Consider the following 23,432-nt stretch of genomic DNA (forward strand, 5'->3'; position numbering starts at 1 on the left):
CTCACTAGCTCCTGTCCCGTGCTTCTCAAAGTTCCCGGGTTTAAAGAAACGCAACGCGGAGTCGAAAAAACAAACGGCGACCAAAAAGAAAAAAAAATAACCGGCGGAAAATTCCGATTGCGATTCATAACGTATATCAATCCCGTTCGTCACGCTCCCGCTCGACTTTAAGTAGAATCCAAAATCTAAGCTCTCTCTTTCTGTATCTCCATGGAAGCTGCTTCGAGCATTTACTCGACCTTCATTCCCATTATATTCACATGTTTTATACTGGTAAGCACTTTGGTATCTTTCCTACTTTCTTGAATCTCCTTTTTTTTTGTTTATTATTAGCATGCTTTAATTCGGATTTGAATTAGCATATTATTCGGTTTTTTTGGTCTTCTCTAGGGTTTTAATGGATTGATAGTAGATGTTTTAGATTATTATGTAACTGATCTGAAAGTTAATTATAACAGACTGTAAAGTTCAAAATGAAAAAAAAATGCCGACGTTTATGAAATAGCCATTTGTTTAATTTGATCTTTTTTGTAAGCTTTTAATTATTAATTTATTATTATTCTTGAGCTTCATTTCCATGTTACTCTCATGTTTAATACTCGTAAGCGCTCTGATATCTCTCCTTTCTAAAATCTCCTTCCTCCCCCCAACCCACAAGTCTGCTTGAATTTGGATTTGAATTAGCCACTTAGCCTACTTTTATGTTTTTGTTCTCTCTAGGGTTTTAATAGGTTGATTATAGATGTTTCAGATCATTTTGTGATGATTTGATTTAACTTAACCCAAATTAATCCTTAAAGTAAAAAATTAAAAATGGCAACTTCTATTAGATAATTATTTGTTTAATCCGATCTTTGCCCATTCTATTTATTAGCAAATTATTGTTTTTAAAGTAGTTAAGATGATTATTCTTTCAGGTTATTTTCAGTATAAACATTGTTGATGCAGAGATATCAGATAGCAAAACAATGTGAGATTTTTAATTTTTTTGGGTTCTGTTTTCAGAAAATTCCCCCCTTAATTTAATTGATTTTGATTATTTGTTTTATGCTATGTCTTGCAGTGGAAGAGGACTCAAAGCATATCGGAAGCTGTATGGCAGAAAGGTTCCTTTATATATTGTAGATTTGAATCATTTTCTAAATTGATCAATCAAAATTACGTAGTTTTCATAATTGTGATGTATGATGCCTTTGCCCATATTCACAGTTTATCGAGGTGCATGATCCATTGTTTTCTTTAATATGTTGCACAAACTAACCATTGGTTCAAATGTTGACTGAGCAGGAACTGGCAGCTTCCTCTGCTCCTCTATTTTTCAATGACAATGAGAAGGTGATGAATGGATTTATTTATTTTTATTTTAATTCTTAGCTGATAATTAGACTAATTCTCATGTAAACTTGTCTCATTCAGGATATTGACATAATTGCAACTTACAGCGATGCTTCTGGGACTATTAGAACAAGTAGGGTGAAAATGACGGACCTTTCTGCTTCTTGGGTTCTGGAAAACCCTATCGATGGAGATCCTAACAAACAAAATGGCTCACAGGTACTTCCATTTGTTGTCATAAAACTGGTTTTAGTTATTCATGGTCCTATACTAAAAAACTTAAAATGTCAATGTTTATTTATCAAAATAGCAAGTTTAGTGAAATTAAGGGTATGAGCTAAGTAGTTTAGTTTTATCAGCTTATACATTTTTCAACCGTTATGTGATCTATATGGCCAGGAAAAGGAAGTTTCATTATGAACACTTGTCTATCTCCTTTTCCTTGCTCAAAACCTTGACATTACCAGTTCTGTAATTATTTCCTAGATATTTAAACTGAAAGATTCCTACCAAGCTAGCACCACATCTGAAGAAAATGCTGAACAATTTATTGGTGATAACCATTTGCAAGAAGTTGAAACTGAAAAGCGCCACCAGGCATCATGGAGCCCTGTCAAGTTCAAGCGCCAGGTAAATTGTCTGACACTGATGTGTATTTACTTTGTGTGCCTTATATGGTTGAAATTTGTGATAGTATCATCTTTAGATGTTGCGGAAAAAAAGGAGGGATCTCCGTACTAAAGAACTTGTCCGCCAAGTTACAGAGGCTGACAAGCAGATGGAAGCAACAGCGGCTATTGAGAACTTGAAAAATATGTACCCCGTTGTCAAGGGAAAATATAGTTTATGGAGAAGAGATTATGAAAATCCTAACTCTGATTCTACCTTGAAGCTTATGCGTGACCAGGTTATTATGGCCAAAGCCTATGCAAACATCGCTAGGTCTAAGAACCAAAACGATCTTTACCATTCTCTCTTGAAACATGTTGGTCAAAGTCTCCGTGTTATTGGAGATTCTAATTCTGATTCTGATATTCATACTAGGTACGAGAAATTTATGTCAACTATATCGATTATCAGATACACGTGTTCTTGTTTTTCATGCAAAAGTACGTTGTTCTTTTTCCAGTTCACTTGATCAGGCAAAAGCAATGGGCCATGTTCTATCTTTAGCAAAGGATCAACTCTATGATTGCCGTACTGTTGCAAGGAAGCTTCGAGCCATGCTCCAGTCAGCAGAGGATAATGTAGATTCTTTAAAGAAAAGAAGTGCCTTCTTGATTCAGCTAGCTGCAAAAACTGTCCCAAAACCATTGCATTGCCTACCTCTGCAGCTAGCTGCAGACTACTACTTTCATGGATATCAGAACAGAAGGGATTTGAACTTAGAAAAGCTTGAAGATCCTTCGTTTTACCATTATGCCATATTTTCTGATAACATACTCGCAACATCTGTGGTCGTCAATTCTACAGTGCTGCATGCAAATGAGCCCGAGAAACATGTTTTCCATATAGTGACTGATAAACTTAATTTTGCTGCAATGAGAATGTGGTTTATCTTAAATGCTCCTGACAAGTCAACAGTTCAGGTTGAGAACATTGATGATTTCAAGTGGTTGAATTCCTCTTACTGTTCCGTTCTACGACAACTTGAATCTGCCAGAGTTAAAGAATATTATTTCAAGACTCACCCATCCTCTCTCTCTGTTGGGTCTGACAATCTCAAGTACAGGAACCCAAAATACTTATCGATGCTAAATCATCTTCGATTCTATCTTCCCGAAGTATATCCGAAACTCCACAAGATCTTATTTTTGGATGATGATATTGTAGTTCAGAAGGATTTAACACCTCTTTGGGACGTGGATCTGAAAGGAATGGTGAATGGTGCAGTGCAGACCTGTAAAGGGAGCTTTCATAGATTCGACAAGTATCTCAACTTCAGCAACCCGAAAATCTCTGAGAACTTTGACTCAGATGCTTGTGGTTGGGCATTTGGTATGAATATTTTTGATTTGAAGGAGTGGAAAAATCGAAACATCACGCAAATTTATCATCATTGGCAAGATATGGTAACAGTTCACTAATGCTTTTCACATGTTTCAATCCTCATATTGGGAAGTTCTGATAACTCCAGTGTCCTGCAGACTTGCATTTTAACATTATTTCAAAACCATTTGAATTATCATTAGTTCTTACACATCATTTTGTCATTGATGAAGAATCTATTTTTGCAGAACGAGGATAGAACTCTTTGGAAGCTTGGCACATTGCCACCGGGACTGATCACTTTCTATAACTTGACCTATCCACTGGACCGGGCATGGCACGTATTAGGACTTGGGTACGACCCTGCCCTCAACCAAACTGAGATAGAAAATGCAGCAGTCATCCATTACAATGGAAACTATAAGCCATGGTTGGATCTGGCTGTGGCCAAGTACAAGTCATACTGGTCCAAATATGTAAGGCTTGATAACTATTACCTTAAACTCTGCTACTTTAGCGAATAACAACATTTCTTCTCTCCTTTTGCTTTCACTCTTGTAATTCTTTTATCAAGGTAAAGAAAAAGTTAAAAGAGGAAATTCTTTTAGACTTCTTTATTGCTTTCATTGGATTAACCATTTTTTATTAGTTTAGAGATATGCAAGCATTGGTTAAAGTTTTTTTTTAATTTTAATTTTAAATTTAGTGATTGGATTTTTTATAAGAAATATTTTTAAATAGTGAATGTAGCATTTTTTACAAAATAAATTTTAAAATAAAAAATGTGTATGTAGCGTTATTTACTTATTCTTAACTGCATACACATTTCATATGATATATAAACGTGTCCGTTATTTTTTGAAGTAAAATCTTACATTGTTAAATTTATACAATTTATGTAGTTTGATTACCGAATTGACTACATAATATGGTCCTATGAAAACTTTTGATACTCTAATTTTAATAATTTGGCGCGTCAAGTTGATTCAACAATCACGAAAAATTATGAAGGAAAAAATTAAAAAAAATGGAAAAAGAGGATGGAAGTTAAAGCCTGTGAATTTGATTGAATGAGAAAAGCTTAAAAGCTCAAAGCTTCAAAAGCGATGCTCTCCTCGACTGTAAGGAGATGTTTGGACTGTCCACGTTCCAGCATTTCCTTGAAATCCATTCCTTGTGTGTTGCTCCAACATTATCACTTCATCCTCCAAAAGCCTCTGCTTTTTCTCCATGTCCGACATTTGCACGTACGTCGGTGGTGTCACTATGAAAGACGCTGCGAATGGATCACCTCCACTGCTAGTTCCCATGTTCTTACCATCCGACGAAGGTGGTGACTGTAACACCAGCACTGCTGATCTTCTGGCTGTTCCGAATGCAACGCTACTCGCACTTCCTGTTGTTGCCGAACCTTGTGAAGCCATGGCCTTCATTGATTGGCCATGTTGATTCATTCCATCGAGCATCAATAATCCACCTCCGAGATTTGCTTTCTGATGGTTGAAATTGCTCCCCGATTGAACCAAGGCCGATTCCCAATCAGTTTCGTCCTCAAAAGATTCCCATCCTGAACCCGGCAAAGGCCCGGCCAGCACACCACCGTCGAACAAAGCTGGTGCGAATTTTCCACTTGCTCTTCACTCGACATGACATCCTTTCCTAGGTTAAAATAATTAAACTCTCTTCCCACGACTATACCTTTTGAGTAATCTCCTTCCTTTCCTTTCTCTGCTTCTTTTTCAACAGGTCCTTGTCGCACTTTCTCCTCCGGCGCCAGCAACACCTTAACGACATTTACATCTTCAATCGCTTCCGGTTCAGCCTTAGGTAAACCATCCTCAATCTGTTGCGCTGCAGATTTCTTGTAACGCACAAGTTCATCGATAAGATCGAGTTTCTTCTGTGTGATTTTCTCGATTTCATGATAGGCAAAAATTTGTCCAATGCCGGCAGTCTTGCACCATGAATAGAAGTTATCGAGCTCATCTAATTGCTTCCCTTGACGGCAGAAAATATCGTAAGCATTGAGGACATGTATTTTTACGAATACGATCTTCTAGAAAGAAATTCACCTGTTGGTCGACAAGCTAAAAAGCGTTCAAGCAGCTGTTGCAAATGCTGCAATGTCGTAAATATCTGCTCCGTCTTCATGTCACGAAAGTGAGAGGTTTTACCGGCATTTTTCTTGTCGTTGGTCTCTTCCTCTTTCTCGACGTTGTTTTATAAAGCTTTTCTCCACGTCTATCTTGAATTTTGTATTCCAATCTCTCGTCGACGTACAACGCGTAACTACGCACAAAGGTAGAGATTACCCACGAATCGTTCCGTGTGGCATCACGGAAATCCGACAAGTTCAGTATCCGAGTCCCACGCCTCGTGGAAAAGAAAAACTGTTGTTCGTATGCAGGATCGCCTCGGCCAATAGCCTTTGGATCTACATCAAAGATTTCAGCGCAACGGTCCAACTTTTTGGTCTTGTTGAGCCGCTTCGACAGGGTGTTAACACATGCGATGATGTAGGCCCGTGAGTATGACGTTATGCATACGATTTCTCGGAAGTATTGATCGTCAGCCGGATACTCTTTGTGGTTTGTTGCCTTAACGATGGCGACATCGAGGTCCGATAGGGAGGTGCTGCCGCTAACTGTGGCTAGCCTAATCTTGGTTTGGTTCTTGACTCGCCCAATGGCTTTTTTGAGTTTGCTTGGAGCCATTGTTCCTTACCCAATTATCAGATTTTGCCAAGGAAAATAGAAAATCCCAAACAACAATAGGTGTTGATTGGGGAGGAAGAAAATGAAAGAAAAGAAAGGAAAGGAAAAGAGAAAATATTGACTCCTCTCCTCTCTTTCAGTATCATGGCCTTCTGTTTATCGTTTTCAAATTGCATGTATATTTGGGGGGGTTGGTGTTCTATATTTTTGGCATGCAGGAATGAAGTTTGAACGGGGTATATTTAGCCACGTGTCGGCTTTTTACTAAAGCAAAAATAAATAAAATTGTTGAAAGCAAATTTAGGTTTAATAGTTTTTGAAGCCTTTGGCTTTGTCAGATTTAGGTGTTTGCATTGGAGCGTTCAAAAATAAAAGCAATGCTTTCAGGTCCACTGACATCAAAGAGGAGAGGAGAAGATTATGTTCAAAGATTAAGAGTTCTTAAAGCCCAAACCCCTTTGGGCTCTCATAAACTCTTCCCGCCGAATAAGTATCTCATCCGTTTTCTGTTTTAGACTGCAAAGCCCGGTTGAAAAAGAATCATACCCTTCGCTGAAATTCAAATTTCTTCACGGAAAAGAAAAATCAAAATCTTTTAAAATAAAAAAAGAATAGCCAAGGAGAAAAACTCGACGATCTCAAAGCAGGGGGGAAAAAAGAGCAAGGACATTCTATAATACAGAAAATCAAAATGAAATGTATGATCAGAGATTCAAAAAATAAGAATAAAACCAAAGCGATTCAGCCGGTTCGATTCTATTTCGACACGAAAACCAGCAAAAGAACGCATCAAACAAAAGAATTCGCATTCTGAGAATCAAAATGAAATTGAAAGAAGATAGACTGAATTACATTACCTAAAAGAAGAAGAGCGGCGAAGGTTGAATCTTCTTTTGTGAAAAAAGCCAATTGCAAAGAGAGAAATAGGATTAATGATGAATACGAAGCGCCAACCGTGTGGAGTATTTTCTGACTCACAACGAGAGAGTTCCGAATGAGTGCTCTGTTTCTCCTTATATAGTGTTGGGGGAAGACTGAAAAAAGCAGTGCCACTGCCACGTACAATCATTATACTCTCAGTCCCTGTAGTTTCGCACAGTGGATATGTACTCCTCTAATTTTAACTTTAGGGATTTAATCTCACTGTTCTTTTGATTTAAGATTATTATTCTTGACCCATGAAAAGAAATTCACATCATATTAATTGTTTCAATGCTTAAGACTAACATTTCAAATAATACAATTACGGGGACGAAATTTAACACCACCACAAACAGTAGATGTATGACAGAATGGTCTAATCTACAACAATTATAAACTTGGGAAACGATTATAGCAGACATGCATTATTGGCCAATGCTGTAAAACAAATACTGTGACCACGATACCACTATTGATTAAAACAAGACTAAAGCAACCAAATCTTATAAACAGTTCAACAAATAACCTTAAACCCCAAACTAGGTTCCTTCATGGCCAGTGAGCTTTGACTTCAGAGTCCGTCAATGGGGTTATTCAGATTCCCATTAAGCAATGACATGATACCTCCACCATGGACCCTCCCCTCTGGGATCAAGAAGTCGAAACTCTTTCTGCTGACATTGCTGACAATGAGATTGTCGTACCTGCTTATCCCTTCCTTTTGCTGCTCGGAACTCTGGAAACTTGAGTACGAGGATGAGGACTTCATAGTTAATGGAACCAATACCTGTGGAGGTATGAGTTGTTGCCTTTTCGTCTGTGAATCGATGCAATCGAAAATGACACTGTTCCCCGAGGAGGAGTGATTGTTGTTGAAGCTTCTTCCTGAGGTCCATGTAGCCGATACAAGACCATGGAAAACTCCGGGGGCAATGAGCCCTCCTCCCTTGCTTGCCTCCCTCTCTTGCAACATGCTGCTATGACCTGCACACAGACCACTCCTGCCCCTTGCAAATTTCTCACATTTGCCTTCTCCCCAGGAGCATCTTTTGCCCCCACCATGGGCCTTACACAAATCTGTGCTTCCTTGGGCACTCTTGCAGCAGTTCTCCAACTTGCATCGCTTTCCACCACCGTGCCTGACGCAACAATCGGTGCGACCGCGTGCGCTCTTTGTACAGCCTGGCACTACACACCTCTTCCCACCACCATGTGCAACACAAAAATTGGTGCCACCATGCACGCTCTTGGGACAAATGCCGCCACCATTGTAGAGGCAACGCTTTCCCCCACCATGTCCTTTGCACAATGGCGTGCTCCCTTCAGCGCCTTTAGTACACCCAGCAAAGATGCAACGTTTTCCGCCACCATGAGCCTTGCAAAATATGGTACTCCCCTGAGCACCCTTAGTGCATGCTGGGAACTGGCACCGACGCCCACCGCCATGAGATATGCACAAACCAGCTTGTCCTTCAGCACTGCGGGTGCAGCCTTCAACCTTACACCTTTTCCCCCCACCATGTCTGATGCAGAGCCTGGATTTACCTCGTGCGGCCTTTGTGCACCCTCCAGGAAACCCGCATCGTCTGCCTCCACCATGTGCTATGCAAAAATCCGTCTTACCCTCGGCACTTTTAGTGCAGCCCAAGTGCTGGCACCTCCTCCCTCCACCATGAGCCTTACAGAAGACGGTACGGCTCTCGGCGCCTTTATTACACCCTGCTTTTTGGCATGTTTGTCCGCCTCCATGACCAATACATAGACCAGTTGCCCCTTTTGCACCTTTGAAGCAACCGGAAAACTTGCATTTCTTGGAATTGCTAACTCGGTTATCTGAAGAAGCCATAGTGGTGGTTTTCTCAGACAGAGTTTCAACCCGAGAAATCCGTCTGACTAGAGGGCTCACAACTTTGATGTAATTGATGACAATGAGAATCAGCTCCAAACTGGAAAAGTTCACGTGTTTGCACCAAGGCTTTCCCACTATCCATTCTTGGTGCCAAAAGGAGTGATGGCATATAGCCACCAGATTTCTTTCCCGAAGTAGAACCCTCATCGACAACAGGTAGCATTTTGTTTGAAAGAGGCATACTAACATCAGTGTCTGTCAACAATGAACATTCCAACGGATTCATACTTTCCTTGGTACCTCCAGAAAGGCCGAGTTTTAGGATAGAGTTATCCTCAGGTGGCAAACCCGGTATGAAAGAAGTTGCTGATGATTTTCTCTTGTTGAGGTCAATATTGTGATAATCATCGCATACACTTGAAGTTGGACCCAACCCTAGAACCAACCTGCAGCCGTCATCAGGGGCAGTAGAAAGACCAGTATGAAGATCGCTTCGAGTACTTCCAAATCCCCCCTTGTTGCTTCCTCCATAGCCAAGAAAGTTCAGGCATAAAGTGGTATCACCAAAATTTTCGTTTTTCAAGAGTTCAGACAAATGGGGAAACTGTACATTCTTATTCAAATCCATAGATGCTGTGAACTATAACACTATGGAAGAGGAGGCAGGGCAAACTTAAAAAAAAATCTTTAACACATGCTACTAACTGGTATAATTATCATAAAAAAATTAACAAAAGATATCCCGACAACATTCCTCCTCCGCTTACGAACCCAGACGTATCGGCTCGGTCCATTTTATCAAGCGTTGACAATAACAGCACAGACTTGAACTATGTAAAGGCTTAGTAGTAGCTGTTGTACCTGACAACGTTTCTAGGACAAAATCCTTTTATAAGAACGTTGAAAGTAGATTCAAACCGATATATGGAGCGGTTTGTGCTCCTGGTTGACAGACGGATTAGCTTCATTAACCCTGACAAGCAAAAACAATTTAAGCAACACTATTGGGTCCAAATTAAAAACCATCTAAATACATTAGACTTGAGTAATAACAATTTCAGTAGCATTTATTAAATACTAGCATCAAAACTTAAACGAGGGGAAGTTATACATTATTAGATGGTAGAAACTTAAGATTGAATATAACAGATTTATTATTAGACTGTAAATTTTGGTGACCAGAAACACGTTTATCGATTTCAACCCAATCCCTTGAGATTAGAACTTAATAACATCTTAATACTCTGTGAAAGGACAAAAGTAGACGCTCATATAGACCAAGAAACAAAGAACATGATAAAAAAGAAAAGAGTTAACTGGAAAAAAGAATAAAGCCATTTATATCACAAGAACTACAGCCAATTTTTTTTTTAAAAAAGTCTTCCGTCTTAAACAGTAGTTCTGAAACTACACAAATAGCTTAAGAACTGAACTTAAAAACCAAATGGAATCACTCATACACAACACAGAAATAAGAAAAGAAAAAAAGACTGCATCCTCTCAAAAATAGATAAGTGAACTAAAAAGTTTGTAAAAAAATAACTCAGATTAGTTTCAGTTCAGCCGCGTATTAGACTTTCGATCAAGATTAAAACTGTGCATAAAGACCAAAACAAGGAAAATTCACCCTATTTCCTTCTTTGAATGATCAATATACCCTCCAAGGTTCCAACAAAATACAAATGTAAATATATCATGAGATTCTGAAACACGTAAGAAGTAAAGTTACCCTAAAGAAACAAGTTCGGCAATCAAAACTGAGAACAAAATCAATGGAATAATTATAAGCAGCAGTGAATAAAACCATTAAATTCGAAGGAAATGAAAAGAAAATTGTATATATACCGTGAAGAAATCCAAATATAGAGCAACCTGAAGGATCTGAGACGCCGCTAAAGGCATGTTGAGAAAGCTGGAGAATCTAGATGATAAAAGTTTGGTACGAACAAAAGCAGAAGAAAACTCTAACAAAACGTGAAAAGATAGAACTTGAGAAAATAGAGACAGTGAAAAAAAAATGAGAAGGAGAGGTACGGAAGCGAGGATCTGATAATTCATAATATGATCAAAAGGAAACAATATAATTAATAATTAACATTATATATTATTATAAATAATACAAATATCATTTAATGCATAATATATAAATGTACATATTGATCATAAATTATGTCATTTAAAAAAACGGTTTTATTAAATAAGATGAAATATCTAAAATTATAATAAAATTTAAACTTATAATTTTAAACTAAACGTTTATGATTATCTTTTTTATAAATATTGACATAAAAACTTAATCATTTAAGATCACACAAAGATAATATAAGAAAAAAATTAAAAATTTGACCAAAAAATTCAAACACAACAAACGAATCACAAACGAAAATCAAACTATTGAAAGACAATTGACATATCACTAATCATATTCGAGCGATGTGAGAAAACTATCTATGACCACATTTTGTTAAAAAAATAGACGATGTTCTAAGCTGAACCATTAATTTGTTGATTGTGATATGATAAAATTTGCTTCCAAAATCTCAAACGAGTATTATATCTTAATCATCATGTTAATATCCAGCTTAAACAACCGTCAATTTTTAATGAAAAAGAACAAGTCTAGAATATACTGAATAGTCAGGTGATCATTTTGTAACTTTCAATAGTCAATTGACTCAATAAAATAATACTTCATAATCGAAGGATAATTTTATAATTTTTAATAGTCAAAAGATTTAATAAAATAATTTCCTATAGTCGATGGACCATTTGCGTTATACCCTACATAAAAATATAGCACCACTTTTCTTTTTAGGAAAAATTTAACACCCTCTAATCTTTTTCTTCATCGATTGATATTAATTATTATCGATACGTTTTTTTTATAAAAATTTTATGTTAATTAAGCTTATGGTACAATGATAAATCATATCAATTAAAACTTTGATTTTTTCCCTTTTTCATTCTTTGACTTATTACTCCTTAAATAAAATAATAAATCATAAATAGTAAATAATAAATAAATAAATTAATGAGAAATAATTGAAGGGAAATGTTTATTTTTCTCTGCCACGGTCGAGCCACTGACTCAAGTTTTTCTCGTTACTAATGACGTCCTATGTTGTCTTTTTATGAAAATTACTATTAATAAAAAATAAAGTTTGTTGAAAAAACTTTAAATGCCAAAAATAGCCTCGATGGTCAGTAAGGAAGCGACTGGTAGAGCCTTGGAGGACTTAAACACTCCCCAATTTAGACAACGCACTCTTTCCGTGGAAAGCGAAGCTGTCTTAAAAGTATAATTTGGAAGGTAAAAATGTAAATATAAAAGTCTCCCCTCGGCCTCGACGGCTGATATAATGGAAGAAAACGAGTGGCTGAGGTGAAAAGGTTGTCGTGGCATGGCGTGGCCTTATCACTTATCAAACCGCCAAAATGTTTCGGCTTCGAGCTTAAAAAAGATTATAAATTTCTAATGTCTTATAAGACCAAAATAAGGAAATTTAAAGTTGGGATCAAACATAAATTCAAAATCAGCAACACGTTCAGTCCTAAGAATAAAATTTTTAACATATCAAACATTGTCTTTGGTTCATTACTTCGGGTTCATTAAAAGTTGTGTCAAAAGACTTGATAAAATAAGTTGAGGTTGAGGTTTGATTTTGGGCTGATTTAAAGACGGTAAATCTAAACGACAACATTTAGTCGTAAGTTTTGATTTGGGTGTCATTTAAAAATCAAACTCATGTAAATATAATAATCACATTGTATAAAAGAATAGAGGGAGGGAAGACTACGGTGGTTTGGGCATGTCCTTAGGCGACTACCGTCGGATGCGGTCATGAGGGTAGAGTCGATTACAGTCGACGGTGTCAGAAGGAGAGGACGACCAAGGCGGAAGTGGGAAGACTGCTTGAGATCTGATTTGATGGATTTAGCCCTTTCCGAGGACATGACCTCTGATAGGAAAGTATGGAGACTTAAGACTAGGGTAGTCGAGTAGTGTGGGTCACATCTTTAGGGTGTATCATCTCTGTCTTCTTTTAATGCCTTTGAAGTAATTTCCATGACTTCCACTTTCTATACGTTTCTGTTATTGGTATTTATGAAGGCTTAGAACTGAGGCTTGCTACCGTTGACTTCTGTGTACAATTCTTTTCACTTTTAAATTTAGTCGGGTCTTACGTTTCTGTCTATATGCAGAGATTTTTTCGCAGGGATTTATTGGCAGGGATTACTTCCCATTACAGACGCGCAAGTGATATTAATGACTGCATATGAATATTGTTCAACTATATATTTATTTATTTATTTATACATGCATTGCATTTTATCTATATTTTTAATTCTCTGACTGTCGGAGGTCTTCCACGGAAGATACTCTCAACCTGGCGTTGGGGGCAGCCTACTACCCTACCTCCCCCTTACCCCATTGCATATGGGAATTGAGTTTTGTTGTTGTTGTTGTTGTTTTGTATAAAAGAATAGTGAATTTTATTCCATTTTAGATATTTAATCTAGATGTAAAAACCTAAAGACAAAAATCATATTCAAGTAAATTAAATCGAAATATTCAACCTAGATGTAAAAACTAAAAACCTAAAAAGGTTCAATATATATGCAAAATCCTAAAAAAAATAAAATAGTGGAGAAAATTTATTAAAAAATCGAAATAATACCTACAAAAAACGTCAATGATGTAATGGGTATGCACATTTACTTGTTCGGAGATGAAATCCCTTGAAAGCCTTTCAAAAATCGTGAATGAATTTCGATTTTGAGTGATAAATGATATGATTTTGAGAGAAATGTGTGTTTTTAGGGTTAGGGTTTGATAAAATTTGGGGAGGGAGGAAATTGGATAAGACACTATTTATAGGTATCAGGCCTGCGCGTACTAGTACACTTATTTGAATTGTATCGGTACACTATACGTATTGATACACACAACACTCGTTGTAATTACAATAAATTCATAGTGTATTGATACATGGTGCGTATCAATATTGTCAAAACACACTACAATTTCACATAATTTATCAGTATCAGTACACTATAAGTATCAATACACACAATACTCACTGTAATTACAATAAATTCATAGTGTATAGGTATATGGTGCGTATCGATACCATCAAAATACATTAAAATTTCACATAATTTATCAGTATTGATACACGATGTGTATCGAAACATATTTGAATTTGAAGTTGTTTCAAACAATTTAGTGGTCATATATATATTTTATTTACTTTTTAAAAATTATATAAAAAACTTTTATATTCCATCATTGAATTTGAATTTGTTTCATATACGTTTTATAATCGTATTTTACAGTGCGTTAAAGCAATGAAAAGAAAATCACAAAACACCATAAACATCGTAATTGTAAATAAGATAAAAGTTAAGTAAAAAACTAACTTCACACAATCTGAAAGATCAAAACTTAAGAGTGCATATGAGTAGTATGTTTTGCATGTATATCTAGAATAAAATAACATAACTGCATGTATATCTAGAATAGAATAACATAACTAAACTAATTCTCACAATGGACATGGAAAAGGATAACCGAAACCGTCATCTGTCATCCTCAACTATTTGGACGAGACAACACTTTACAAATTCTTATTTGGTTGCAATCCAAAATAGTTGTATCATTTTCTATATTTTTCAATTCATTAGTATATGCAGCCTGCAAAAAAATATTATCAACGTACATAACAACAAATACATAACAACAAAGAGTAAACATTGTTATATTTCGTATTTAATTACCTAGGATATGTCATCTTTTTTATATGTGTCGGGCATGTATCCAGTTAATTCAAATGCATCAGTATGCCTCATATCCTAATTAGAAAACTTGTTCAGAGAAGGTTCAGAGGTTTTATGCAAGTCGAACTTGGCATCTTCATCATTTGAAACATATGTTTGGTTGGACGATGAAGCTTGACGCTTTGTTCTATTGGGTTTTCTTAATTCTTTTTCAACAACTATAAGATCTCCAATTCAAAAAGTTTATCCACTTTTACCGATTCTCATTTTTACCTCTCACTTTCACCGTTTGTAATTTGAGGCTCAATTTTACAAATTGATATTTAACCTCATTGAAAGTTTTGAATGTTTGTTATGCACGTTGACATATAGTCATACAATAAGAGGCTAAAATGGAATACCTGACTTGAACTGCTGATGAATTATTATCTTCAACATATGAATCCTAATTTTTGTAATCCAACATCTTTTTTCTCATAAATAGTCTATTTTTTCATTATACATCCTTGAGGTATCTCTTTTGCCTTTTCATATTTCAAAACGAAAAATATATGACGTCATGGAAAACCAACAGACTTCAACTTCATATAACAACAATACATGGTATCATGTGTGGTATCTTTAAGTATAAAATACAAGTTCTCCTTTTCAACATGCTCTAACCAATAACACATGCACTCATTCCATGCTTCTATTTTTTAACCAAATAATAGCTCTCGTATGACATTTCTTTGTACAGTGTAGCAAAAACATTTCTTGTATATACTTGGGATGCATTACATTTTAAACTTGCCAACACACCGTCACAATATTGTTGTTCATCATTTATTTTGTAGTATTGATGACCTTCATCCCATCTTAGAGATTGGAGTTGTTTATGGTAACTCTCAACAAATTGATACAACATTACCTTTCTGTCCAACCAAGTTTTCAATATTCTATTCATTGACTTACACCGTTGAGTAGTCCTTATTGTTGCATAACAAAATATATATTTTTTTAAATACAATAAATAAATATCATATTCAATACAAATCAAGTCTATATAATGTTACATGCATAAAAACATTCTTCCAAATATGCTTATGCTTATGCTCATTTCTCTTTATTTTTATACAATTATTGAACTCGTCTTCTTCCTTAAACTTTGTGTTTGTCTACTAATTCTTTCCAACTCATTTCAAAATCTAATTCAGTTATACATTTTTTAACGCATCTCAAAAACCCAGAAAACTATGATCAGTATAAGACTGCACGTTCCTCATAATATGCCATAAACACAATCTATGTTTTGCCCCTGTAGTACTTCAGCCATGACATTTACCATGACCTTATCCTATCACTAATAACAGTAAAAGGTCTGTGGCCATCTCCAACTTCAATCAATTGTTGTAGTATCTACACATAGGTATCCTATTTCTCATTCACAACCAATGCACGTCCAAATGAAACAGTGTTTCAATGATGATTAACACAAACCAAAAAAATGTACGACTTGTTATATTCATTGCACTAGTTAGTCGTATCAAATGCAAGAACATGCTTGAATTCTTTATAGTCTGCGCGTGATATACCACTGGCCCAAAATAACTTCTCTAAGTTTTCAAATTTATCCTCGTGTGTCTCACAAAAAATAAAAAAATAAGATTCTTGCTTTCCATATAAATATGTCATCACCGTTTCAACATTACCATCTTGCATTTATTCTCATTTGATTCTATATAGATAATTGTACAAATCCTTCAGCATAAATACAACATTCTTAATTGAACCAACTTTATTCACAAAATTTCGCATCATTTTACTTGGACTAATTTCAGAGTTGTGCATGTTTTAATCTTAATTCGGTCTAACCCACTAATTTTCTGGAATGACCTACAAAATAAGTTATTAAAGAATATTAGATACATATATATCATATAGAAGTTAATATGTAACAATTTACTTTTGGATTAATTACATACCTGGTGTAAGCAATTTTCATGGTTATGTTATGCATGAAATTTAACAACTTTCCAAATTTGATATCGCTCATCAAATTTGAATCTAATAAATAATCCACACCCAACTCGGATGACTGATCTTTGTTCACGTTTTGTTCCGTTTTCTTTGCAATTATGTGACCATCGTTTCAACTTTTCACTGTTTGATCGACTCGAATTCTAAAACCTTTCACCTTTTCATAGGCATGATAAAATTTAATGCAATAATCTGAAGTTTTTCATTTTAGCATATTCATATCATTCTCATTGTAATCTTTTAATTCATTACCAATCTTATCCTATATGCTTTCGTCAATGAAGTTTTCAATTGCCTTCTCATCCTCTATATGTTTCTCATCATTAATAGGATAATCAAATATGTTATTCTTCAGTATAAGTTGAACAATTTGATTCATTTTTGTATCTAGCTTTGTCCAACTATTTTTGCATTTTGGTAACTTTATTATCCATCTCGAAAAAAATATGTATTTTCACAAACATAAACGAAAGTAACATTATTGAAATGGTTAATGGCATTATAAATGCAGTAAATGTACAAATCGAATAGATAGTATTGAGACACTATCATAGTGTATCAGTACACATACACCCTAGACAAAAATAATGTAGAATAATATCGATACACGACTTGTATCGATACAAAGATGCACGAGTACCGGTACACATGAGCCAATGTACCGATACGACTTGTTCAAATTTCAAATTGGGAATTCGGTAATGGATTTAAAAAAACGGTTCAAACGTAGGAATTAAGGTTTGATATTTATGATTGAGGTTCTAATTTGAGAATTATGGTAATCAATTTTGAAATTAGGGTTTTATAATTAGATTAATTAGGAAATTAGGGTTAAGGTCATAGTTAGAGTTTTGGAATAAGGGGATTAGGGAAGGAAGATTAGAGGAGCCGTAATCCATGACCGTTGCTGATGACGACGACGGCAGCCGGTGAACCACCACTCGTCGATGACAGTTTAGTCTAAATTCAAAACAAAATAAAATTAATCAAGCTTACCTTCATGGGTTGTTTGCACGAATGGCGGTGAATGACGTCCACTTCGGGAAGAATGAACACAATATTAAATCGACGACGACAAAAGATATCGACAACGGCGATAACTGTGGTGGCAACGAGAAGTTCAAAGTTCAAAGATTTAAAACAAATTAGAGTTTTTTAATTTAGGGGTTACTATTTGATCTAATTATAATAAAAAAATAAGATTAAAAAATTAATTTAATTAATATTGTATTTTAAATAAATTACAATTATATTTTCAATTAAATTATAATTATACGTTGAATACTTCATAATTTAAACGTTTTATAAATTAATTTATCGATGCTCATCTTTAGTCGCGCTCATCACTATTCGTCGGGAGTTCTAGAATTTTCCTATACCATAAAGTTTTTATTTTGATGGTTTGATTTAAATTTAAGAGTTTTTATTTTTTTATTTTAAATTTCTTTAAAAAAGACTCATAAAAATGAAAATAAAAAATTCCAAAATTTATTACTATAAAATATGGTTTCCCTCATTTTGTGATCTCTTACATTTTAAACAATTTTATAGATTTTGTTTTCAAAATTAAGGAAAATTTATATTTTGAGAAAAATATTGAAAATTATATATTATTTTGTTTTTTTTACTTGTTTACGATGAGTTTTTATTTTATTTTATTTTTTGATTATCATAATAAATAACACGTTCTAATTTGATTAAATATTTTAATAAGAAAAAGTAGCACATAATAAAAAAATAGACAGTGGACTCATGAAAATTATAGTAAGCTACAAAGATGATGAAATATTAAGCCGAAATAATAATCCCTTGGGCTTTTGGAAGATTAATAAGAAAAAGTAGCACATAATAAAAAAATAGACAGTGGACTCATGAAAATTATAGTAAGCTACAAAGATGATGAAATATTAAGCCGAAATAATAATCCCTTGGGCTTTTGGAAGATGTTTGGAGGCGAAACAAAATTAGAAAGTATAGAAAAAAATTTAGCAAGAGGGTAATTCAGTCATTAAAATTGGCGTGGCGCCTTACATGACATAATATAATTAGGTGTATGATCAAAATGATTGGGTGATTCCAAGTCAAGTTGAAGAATATTCAAAAACACCAGCTTGGTTGCTTTCTTGTTTCCATTTTAAATAAATAATAATCATCATTAATTTAAGGGCGTTGTTTTTTCTTCGCTCCACCTAACCATATTTCATCAATCACTAATCATCTCTCCCAACGTGTACGTTTTTTTAATTATTATGGAAACTTTTATCTTGGAATAGCAAGATGAGTTTTTGGCAGGCAGTTTCTAATATTGTTAAGTAAAAATATTACCGGAAATGTTATTATTTTTTAAAATTTTAGATAGAGTGTTACTTAAAATATTATTTATTCTACCGATAGCGTCTTTTCCTTAACCGTATATTAGATTGCCGCACATAAGACCCTTTTTAGCTTCGACATGATTTATATATTTCAGATTTAATCTTCGAAATTAAATGAATTATTGTGATGATTTTTCTGAACCGTTGATGTAAAAATGTCAAACTTAAAATATTAGTAGACTCATTCAGATAAAATCATTGTGGTGATGGAACTATGAGACTAATGCATCATGTGAGTATTTATGGAATCCTTTTTTTTATCGATGGCACTCATTCAGATGACTGGAGGCATTAATAACTCTACAAATTTTCTAACATCTGACCTAGGTGGTACTATATCAACAACACATTCAATCTCTCCACAATGCGTTCACTAATCTTGTGGCTATCCCTCTCAATATTGCAGTTTCTACTTCTAATATCCCTAAGCTAATAAAACTCAAGCACAATAGATCACAGAAATAGAAATGGCATTCAATGGAGTTCAAATCTTTCAGCTTTCTGAATAACTTCTAGTATTATAGGAGAATACTTTTCTGCAACTCTATTCACCCGCGTGCCTTTTAACCATGTGGTTGTGGGTTCGACTCCCACAGACGACGCTTCCTTTTCTATTTTAATGTTCTTCCCAGATAAATTTTCAATTCTATGAAAGCAAAATAAATCAAATGTTGAATTTTGTATGAACAGAAGTCAATCGCAGATAAAAATGGCATCGACAGGCCTCCAGAAACAAGTCATAGAGACTCCTGTCTTGTACTATAACGGATTGACCACCTGAAACAATGTTGAGTTTTCTGGCTGTTTGCCGTTCATCTATTACATGTTAGCCCTAGCATAGTGGCACTCTTAGGTTTAGATTATTTAAATTTAGTCCTTAATTAGTATTTTATGTTTAGGTCTAGTTCTTGAATTTATACTTCTTTAGATACAATCCCTAAACTTTAGAACTTTTGAATTTAGTCCTTGATCTTTCTTAAATTAGGGAATAATTCAATTTGACCTTCGCATTAATATGTCCGAGGGTCCAAATTGATTATTCGATTTCATAATTGACATAATTAATTAGGTTATATATTAGAGCGTCAACTTTAGATTCAATATTACTTTAGTTCTTTAATTTAGGGAATAATTCGATTTGGCTTTCACATTAGCATGCCCAATAATCCAAGTTGATTATTCGATTCAATAATTAGTTAAAATAAATTAGGTTCTTAAATTTCATAATTTGACACCCTAGGGTTAGAGAAAGCCTTAATTAATTCACCTAGTTTAATTAGGTTCATAGTTATGTGATTGCATTTTGATTTTAAAAGAACAAGACAATGTTCATTTATCATGGAATTAACAGTGTATCATCTGTGTTATGCCCAGGATGTGACTGCTGGTAATTCCCGAAATAAATCAACATCATTTTCAAAACACATATCATGATTTCTCAAACATCAAGACAATGTTCACTTATGTGGATCCATAATTAAGCTTTCGCATTACATGCCTGAGGGTGGTTGTTATTGGTCTTAGTAAGTCGACATCCTCCCGAACCCGATTTCTAGTTTCACAAATTAAAATTTAGTATTTTTTATAAAATAAAATATTTTATTAAAATTACTTGATTTTAGGTGTTTCAATTATACCTTAAAAATGATTGGTGACTACTCCAAACTTTTCGATTTAAAATCATTTCAAAACCTCATCATTACGACTAATCGACTTTTCACCGAAGGGCCGGTTGCGACAGCATGTTAGTAAAAGTTCATTTTGTAGTCTATTTTTACAATTAAGCAGGCAATTTATCTGCACACGTGTTATTAAAACAATAAAAATACAATAATAGACACAATTACGACTACACTCACCTCGTATTATGCCTCGAACTAATAATTTACTCGGTAATTTTTTTAATAATTTTAGAGATTTCAACCATTTCTTGCACTTCAAACACATTCAAACATATCAAAATCATAATCCATCGTCAAATTTATAATCAAAACTTGAACATGCATGGATCAAAATTGTGGAACTTGAAGTTTGGGAACTCATTACCTTGCTAAAAGAACACAAGCTAATTATATACTAAAATGAACATTGACTCGAAAGCTCTTGGAATATATCTTTAAAGTTAACGTGCAACAAGGATTTCAATGGATTTTTTTACTTCCTCTCAGTTAAGGTTCTTGGAGTGTTCTTTAATGATGGTTTTAGAAAGTGGAAGAAGATGAAGCAAAATCCCTATTTTTTGCTTTCTCAATGCTGTGGGAAGGGATTTTAGGGTTAAAAGGTGTTTATCAAGGGAATTTTTGCTTTCCTAGAACAAAAAGTAAACAGTTTAAATCAGCACAAAACAATACACAATACATGTAAACTTCACTTGCCATGTCCATTACTAACATAATGATTACAACATCATAACTAAGAGAAAGAAAAGAGCAATCCCACAGCTAGGCCTCTCAATAAAATATGAATCTTGGTGAGCTTAGACGTAGTTGGCATTGATCCATAGATTTGTTATCTTACTGGCATGTCACCGAGTGGTACCTCTGGTTCCCCCTATGTTGAAATGATGCTATTAAAATCTTACGATTGTCGATCCGACACTACAACGACAAGAAAAAGTATTTGCAGAAAGGGTCATCTAGGGCCAGACAATTCATCTGGAAGGATGCGAGAAGTGGAGTCTAAAATAATCCAATTCACAATGGGATGGTGGGTATGTTTCAACTCTTCGCAGGACATTTTCTTTTTCCTCCAATCTTCAATTTTTTCTGCCAACCCTTCACCCTCCAGCATTCTAACCACTTCAACCATTTTTAGGACGTGCCATTGGGGAGCCTTGAGTGCATAAAAGAGACAATTTAATTAGTTGTTCTACTTCTTCATCTACGTAATTACCATCAAGATCAGAATCTGCCAATGTAGCCAACTTATTGTCTTTCAGAATCCCTTCTACCTGAAATGTCAGCATTTCTATCAAGCTGGAGTTCAAATTATTGGACAAAACGTTAATCCAAATTGTCTTTCAGAATCCCTTCTACCTGAAATGTCAGCATTTCTATCAAGCTGGAGTTCAAATTATTGGACAAAACGTTAATCCAAGCAAAGTGAAGCAAGAATCGAACATTCCAAACACTATACAAGAATGATAAGGTCAAACTTTGGAATGGTGCTACTATTGAGTTATGCATGATATGAAGATAGTACATACCCAATCAAGCATCATGACATCATCATCGTTCGCAAGCCGAGCAAGATCAACAGCCTTCTGTCCTGTAACGAGTTCAAGAAGCATAATACCATAACTGAAAACATCAGTTTTCTCCGATGCCCTTCCGGTAGACAGGTATTCAGGGGCTAAATGACCAACTGTGCCACAAACAGCAGTTGTGACATGGGTATCTTTGAAGTCCATTTGTTTTGCCAGCCCAAAATCTCCGACAACTGCTTCAAATTCTTCATCCAATAATATATCTGCAGCTTTTAAATCACAGTGTATAATCTTAGGATCACAATGACTGTGCAAATATGCAACCCCCCTGGCAGCTCCCACAGCAATCTGTTTCCTTACACCCCAATCAAGTGGTGCTTGAGACTCTGGACGCTCTAGAGCCATGTAAAAAGTCAGATCAATAGATGATTCATTGTAATAAGAAATGCAAGACTAAATAGATAAGGAGAGAACAGACAATACCACTTAAACAGGATGTAACGCTACCATTAACCATAAAGGGATAGACAAGCAGACGTTCTGTAGAGGTCATACAAAAGCCTCGTAAGCGTAGTAGATTCCGATGCACAGCCATACTTACCAGTTCTACCTCTGCTTGGAACTGCCGCATTCCGACTTGAGTATGCCCTTGTTTCAGTCTTTTTATCGCCACAAGGGAACCACCATCTAAGTGACCTTTATAAACTGTACCAGAACTGCCTCTACCCACCACGTTTTTGTCACTGAAATAATCGGTTGCCACTTGCAGTTCACGCAATGAAAACCTTTTAAGTTGACTCAATTGAAATTCAGGGTCCTCAGCTATAAAGAAAATTAAATAAGCATGCCTATAATGGTATAGTTTCAGTTAAGATTATCTTTCAAAATAATCACTAACCAGGTAAATTACTGGAATGAACCTGTTGTTTCCTTCTACGCCACCAAACGAATGTAATTGCAAGACCCAAAAACAGAAGGACATCACCAGCAACAACTCCTACAATAGCATCAGTGGCCCTATTACCTGGCAGTGGAAACTACGAAGTTAGATAATCATAAATATTCTTACTACATCTTTATCATGAACATTACATTCTAGCAGGAATCGACACTGATGGTGCAAAGATAGATCTCAATTCTTGCCTTAAAGGTACCTTATAAAAAAACTTCAGAAATTCTTTGCAGTTTCCATGGATGTGGTAACACCAAAATAGTTTCAAATGCAGAGAAAATGGCAAGGAATATCT

General features: G+C 35.0%; 1 protein-coding gene and 3 pseudogenes across 5 annotated transcripts; 1 reads left to right on the forward strand and 3 right to left on the reverse strand.

The window, feature by feature from the left end:
• Positions 1-7: 7 nt before the first annotated feature.
• LOC120144819 (probable galacturonosyltransferase 3) lies at positions 8-3,899 on the forward strand. 5 transcript variants are annotated; one of them, XM_039158780.1, is made up of 9 exons: positions 8-285; positions 918-970; positions 1,064-1,106; positions 1,288-1,335; positions 1,417-1,554; positions 1,822-1,965; positions 2,042-2,379; positions 2,465-3,407; positions 3,573-3,899. In XM_039158780.1, exons 1-9 carry the CDS (start codon positions 211-213, stop codon positions 3,846-3,848), a joined length of 2,058 nt encoding a protein of 685 aa, XP_039014711.1. In that variant the 5' UTR covers positions 8-210; the 3' UTR covers positions 3,849-3,899. The 5 variants fall into 5 exon arrangements, with proteins under 5 accessions (XP_039014711.1, XP_039014712.1, XP_039014714.1 ...); XM_039158781.1 differs by having other exon boundaries at positions 8-273; XM_039158783.1 differs by having other exon boundaries at positions 8-273; positions 1,443-1,554; positions 3,573-3,898.
• Positions 3,900-4,421: 522 nt separating this feature from the next.
• On the reverse strand, positions 4,422-6,038 carry LOC120144768 (annotated as a pseudogene).
• A 1,290-nt stretch (positions 6,039-7,328) lies between these two features.
• Positions 7,329-10,805, reverse strand: LOC120144856 (annotated as a pseudogene).
• Positions 10,806-21,430: 10,625 nt separating this feature from the next.
• On the reverse strand, positions 21,431-23,167 carry LOC120144770 (annotated as a pseudogene).
• Between the last annotated feature and the right edge of the window lie 265 nt (positions 23,168-23,432).

This window comes from Hibiscus syriacus, unplaced genomic scaffold (assembly GCF_006381635.1).
Source record: "Hibiscus syriacus cultivar Baekdansim isolate YM2019G1 unplaced genomic scaffold, ASM638163v2 tig00110890_pilon, whole genome shotgun sequence".
Classification (NCBI taxonomy): domain Eukaryota; kingdom Viridiplantae; phylum Streptophyta; class Magnoliopsida; order Malvales; family Malvaceae; genus Hibiscus; species Hibiscus syriacus.

Excerpts from the sequence above, each read along its gene's own strand:
- LOC120144819 (XM_039158780.1), top strand. The coding sequence starts at position 211 with ATGGAAGCTGCTTCGAGCATTTACTCGACCTTCATTCCCATTATATTC. Across the intron at positions 286-917 it reads TTATACTGGTAAGCACTTTG|GTTATTTTCAGTATAAACAT; the intron begins GTATCTTTCCTA and ends TTATTCTTTCAG. Across the intron at positions 3,408-3,572 it reads ATCATCATTGGCAAGATATG|AACGAGGATAGAACTCTTTG; the intron begins GTAACAGTTCAC and ends CTATTTTTGCAG.